This window comes from Gymnoscopelus microlampas (genome assembly GCF_963454915.1).
Source record: "Gymnoscopelus microlampas genome assembly, chromosome: 10".
Classification (NCBI taxonomy): Eukaryota; Metazoa; Chordata; class Actinopteri; order Myctophiformes; family Myctophidae; genus Gymnoscopelus; species Gymnoscopelus microlampas.
In genome coordinates this window covers 35,483,471-35,488,733 of record NC_139947.1, presented here as the reverse complement: position 1 = coordinate 35,488,733, position 5,263 = coordinate 35,483,471, and the positions used below count along the sequence as shown (strand labels likewise).

At 43.5% G+C, this 5,263-nt stretch overlaps 1 protein-coding gene across 1 annotated transcript; it reads left to right on the top strand.

Annotated features, from left to right (window-relative positions):
- Positions 1–1,406: 1,406 nt before the first annotated feature.
- Positions 1,407–4,784, top strand: ribc1 (RIB43A domain with coiled-coils 1). The gene is made up of 8 exons (XM_084070081.1): positions 1,407–1,422; positions 1,623–1,841; positions 1,936–2,153; positions 2,289–2,403; positions 2,907–3,025; positions 3,721–3,957; positions 4,223–4,389; positions 4,667–4,784. The coding sequence occupies exons 2-8, from the start codon at positions 1,643–1,645 to the stop codon at positions 4,746–4,748; spliced, it is 1,137 nt and encodes a 378-aa protein (XP_083926207.1). The 5' UTR covers positions 1,407–1,422; positions 1,623–1,642; the 3' UTR covers positions 4,749–4,784.
- The last annotated feature ends 479 nt before the right edge of the window (positions 4,785–5,263 follow it).

Sequence of the window (5,263 nt, the reverse complement as noted above, 5' to 3'; positions counted from 1 at the left end):
CGCGCGATGTGCGAGTAAACGAATGGACTCTCGCGATAACTGGACATCCCTCCCTTGAGTGTTGCCAGGTTTTCCGAGAGAAACAAGCAACCGGGTCTATGAAAACAAGCTTGATTTATTGATTGATTGAATACTTTATTATCAGTTTGCAGAAAAAAAGCACAGGAAAGTGCAGTTCAATACAAGAATATGAGGATTTTAAACCCAAGAAAGCTTATGGCTTGTTTCCATTGAGGTCCTTTGATTGATTGATTGATTGATTGATTGATTGATTGATTGATTGATTGATTGATTGATTGATTGATTGATTGATTGATTGAATACTTAATTAACAGTTTGCCAAATAAAAAAGCACAGAAAGTACAGTTCTATACTAGGTCTGCTAAAAGGATTAAAACCTGAGCCCTTCACCCTTTAAACATTACATTCATTGACTGCGGGGAAAAAAAGCAGATCTACAAGCTCACAAAACGTCGCAACGTTGTGAGCCTGTAGATCTGCTTTTTTTTAATCTTGAAGAAAATGTGAAAGATGTGGAATATTTTTGAAAACATTTTAACAACACAAATCTTGCATGGGGGGATCGATCCCTGGCATAAAATATTTTCAGATGTAATGGGGTCTGCTGCAGAGTAGACAAATACATAATAATGTGGGGGTCTTTCTGACGTTTGAGAACCACTGGAAGGATCTACAACATGAATTCAAAAAATAATAATAATATTTAATATCATATTGTTTATGTCCCTCAAACGTTTTTCAAAAGGTTTGAGCCTAAATCAAGCCTCAGATATACTCATTCCAACTAACTTCTCTCTGGCTTATAAAGCACTGTCACCTGCAATACCACATTGTCCTGTTTGGCACGGGCACTATTGAGCCAGTTTGTATGCATGTTATCTCCTGGGTCTGTGTGGAAAAAGTAAAAAAAAAAACATACAAAAAAACAAGCCCAAAGTCGCTTATAATAAGCAGACATGGCAACATGGCCCCCTTCCCCTTCTTGAAAAGCTATTTGTTGCATGGGAGAAGTTTTACATTATTCACATCCTCTTCCATCATTGTTCTAATTCTGTGTTTAAACAAGGAATATTCACTTAAATGTATTGTTATGTGTTTGTGATGCTATGCCGATATTATGTAATTTGTCGTATAGTTAGCCCTAGGATGGCTGTGATATTATATTTATTATATTAAATATTTATGCTTTTATTTGCTAAAAGTTATATTCCCATCATCACAGTGTTGGATGCAACAACACGGAAAACAATAGGAAAGCCTCTTCTTCAGACCAACCAAGCATGCGCACCTCTGGTTACTATGGCTACAAAGTCACCAAACACAGAAAGATGTCTCTGCATCCATTGTTGCATGCATTTTACTGCAGGCTGATGCATTGATGTAAAAGGGCTGTCTGCAGCGGTAAGTACTGATCAAAACTTCTACTTCTACTACATGTTCAGTCATCATGACCAAACTAGCTCTACGTTTACCAGTGGTGGAAAGTAACTAATTGAATTTACTCAAGTAGCTACTGTAGGCTACTTAAGTACAATTTTGAGGTATTTTTTACTCTACAGGAGTATTTCAGGTGATGACATTTTGTCCTTTCCTTTTCATAGGCTCATTAGAAACAGTGAACATGTATAAAGTGGATCTACCAGTGAACCATGCCCCAGAGGAGGCTGTTGAGCGCCGGCGTGCTGCAGAGGTCGCACGCAAGGCTCGCATCTTCAACACACGGAGCCGTGTGTTGGGCGTGGATCTCAGTGCTCTGGATCAGCAGGTGGAAGAGAAGAAACTACGTGAAAAAGTGGAAAGACAGCGAGAGGATGCTTTTGGTAACATATAGGGGATGGGAGATAAATTCATTGAATTGATATTTATAATTCACCACTGTATTTTACATGTTGTTTTACTTTTCCAACCCTGCAGATGAGTTGAGAAGGAGACACGAGGAAGCACTGTTGCAGCAAGAGAGAGATGAGGAGGAGAGGCGAGCAGCGTTGAATAGAGACCTCATTCAGTATCGCACCATTCATCAGCGCGTGGAGGACTCCCGTGATGCTGATCTCATATGTGACCTGAAGGGGGCGTTCAGACCCACCATTCGTGAGGCAGAGCTGGGACCTGCCAGTATGCAGGTCTTCCAGGTGGGCCTTGTGTGATGGGCAAAATGTACATATCAGCGTAGCAGTGGAACTTCACCCAATGTCCAACAGCGAATGGTTGAATAGATCATTCTTCAGTCCTACCGGCTTTATTTCTTTGTTTATTTTATTTATAAGGGTGAGGACATTGGAGAGAAAGAGAAGAAGAGAATGCAAATGGAGAACACAGAAAGAGAGCTGCGTGGGCAGAAGGAAGTCGATGAGAAAAGGCGTGTGGAGGACAAACACAAAGGTGAAGGCACATGTGCAGACAAGCATGCACGCACCACACACACACACACACACACACACACACACACACACACACACACACACACACACACACACACACACACACACACACACACACACACACACACTGTACACAACGAGTGATTACTGATGGTCTGACATACAGTATAGCCCCTGTAAATCATATACATGCTTCATGCACGCATGCACAAACAATCACACACTCCTCCTACACGCAGCCCTTATCCCGGGGTGACGTTGATGGATGCTCATCTTAAAGGGCCGTTATGTGTGTGAGAGTATGTTGTTGGAGGGTGCATTCCATGGGTGATGGATGTGGGTGTGCAAAGTTGCAGAAGATGACTTCCAGTGTGTGTGTGTGTGTGTGTGTGTGTGTGTGTGTGTGTGTGTGTGTGTGTGTGTGTGTGTGTGTGTGTGTGTGTGTGTGTGTGTGTGTGTGTGTGTGTGTGTGTGTGCGTGTGTGCGTGTGTGTGTTTGTTTCAGAGGTGCTTATAGGAAAAGAGATGGTACATCAGGATCTGAGGATGGTTCAGCTGGATGCTCTGGAGGCGGAGTGTAATAAAGCTGCTCGCATCGCACTCAACAACTACAATCATGCTCTGGTATTATCATCATGTACACACACACGCACACGCACACGCACACACACACACACACACACACACACACACACACACACACACACACACACACACACACACACACACACACACACACACACACACACACACACACACACACACACACACACGCATGCACCACCTGCTAAGAATCCTCAAGGCAAAAACCCAGTGAGGTGGGATTTTTGGAATTGAAATAACTAATTGAAGATGCTAAACGATGCGTACACTGTCACTGGGGGAGGGGCATGGCCATCACATTAGTGATGGAAAACTGCTTTAATGTACAGTATGCATGGGCCCAGTCTGTGTTTTAAAAGCCCCCATTTAGCTATTCTCATTATGCTTGAATGCACTCTTGTTGACATCTCCGGTGGGAGGCGTCGTTATAAATCCTTAAGGTCATGTTATTTTTTCATGTCAATTATGTGGTTCCTCTAATAACCACTCACACGCACGATGCACAAGAAAACACGACTGGCTGAGTGGAACGCTGGTGTCTCAGGAGGACATTCAACACATGGTTGACCCCCCCCAAGGCAGAACTGACTAACCTCAGATCAGAGCTCAGGTTACCCAACCGTAATCCAAATTCCTAATCCCAAAGGGAATGATCAGTAAAACTGACCGTGGATCAGTGGTCAGGCCTAATCTATCTAAGCTGTTCTCGCCACCAGGCTGCAGAACGAGCAGAAAAGCTGAGAGAGCAGCGTACGAGAGAGGAAGGGGAGGGTCTGGCAGAGATGTGGCACATGGTGACGTCAGACATGCTGACCGAGTGTGCAGAGGCGGCAGAGAGGGAGTCGGGCGGGCCAGGGCGGCCCAGGGTTCTGACAGACAGATGGAGAGGAATGAGCGCCGAGCAGCTGACAGACATCCGCAGGGAAAGAGCTGAACAACGACTTGAGAGACAGGCAAGTCACACTCAAGCACACAATGGGACACTGACAATGCAGCTTTCTATAAGCTGCCTATTCAATGTCAAGCCACATTGGGTTTTCCAGGATATTTATACATCTCAACACAAGGTGGTTAAAAAGAGAGATTATTCTAGAAAAGTGTAAGGCTCAGCACAGCACAGCTTGCCACAAAAAAAGTACACGCATTTCATTTTGCCATTTCAGAGCAAGTCAAAAGTTCATCAGATGTTTTTTCTTCTGTTGTATGTCATTTTTTTAGAAGCAGCTTGAGGCTGAGAAGCTTTTGGATGCTGCGTGGGACTTCCAGCGAATGAAGCTGACCAGAGAGGCAGAGGAGGAGGAGATGAGAACAGATGAACTCCAGAGGGAGACAAGGACACAGCTGGACCAATACAACAAGCAGCTGGCTAAAGAACAGCAGACATAGTAAGGAAGCACACGCAAGCTCATGCATACTCATACTGTACATACATGTTCATGTATACTCATACAAATATGCATGTTGCAGCCTATAAAAAATACATTCTTTATAGAGTATTCAGTATGGGATAGCAAACTTTGCTATGAGGACGTCAGATGTAGAATTCAGAACAAGCATACATACTTTATAATAATACATATACTTTATAATTTATATAATACATTTTTATTTTTTGGGGGGCAGTGAGTGACTATGTACTGTATGTTTCTCTATCTTCCCCAGTCAAGAGTTCCTGAACAAGAAACTCTACACCAACAAACCCACTGCAAACTTCTTCAATCAGTTCAATACCAGCTCTCGCTGACCAGATCAGCACCTCACATTGCCCACTGGCACTCACACAAGTAAATAAATGAAGTCTATTGATTGTTTCACTCAGTATTTATTCCCATCTGGCATCCATACAAAAGGGGTATTCAATTCCTCCAGAGTATTTTTAGGTTGACACATAGCATCGATGTTTGTAAGCGATACGGGATGATACTGATGACAGAAAGGGACTCCTATTTTGGTACAGATTGTTCCAGTTACTTTATTTTGGATCATATATTCAGTTACAGTAGTTGACTCATTATGCAGATACAACAATATTGGCCCCATATGCAGTACAAGTCCACTCAGAAGCTGACCAACAAAACCCCAACCCCACCCACTCCTGTCTTTCTCAATGGCACAAACTTCCCTGGTCCTGGTGTCCTAATGGTGTACCTCACACACCCCACACAGAGGCACATCTCCCTCCGGCAGTGACATACTTTATATATATAACCCTCCGCCCCTACCTCCCCCTTCCCCGTCTCCATCGACCTTCCCCTCCCA

What these genes read in the sequence shown, in the direction of transcription:
- ribc1 (XM_084070081.1), top strand. Translation starts at nt 1,643, where the DNA reads ATGTATAAAGTGGATCTACCAGTGAACCATGCCCCAGAGGAGGCTGTT. An exon ending in TGTGGAGGACAAACACAAAG is followed by an intron (nt 2,404 to 2,906) that starts GTGAAGGCACAT and finishes TGTTTGTTTCAG; the next exon opens with AGGTGCTTATAGGAAAAGAG. An exon ending in AACAACGACTTGAGAGACAG is followed by an intron (nt 3,958 to 4,222) that starts GCAAGTCACACT and finishes TCATTTTTTTAG; the next exon opens with AAGCAGCTTGAGGCTGAGAA.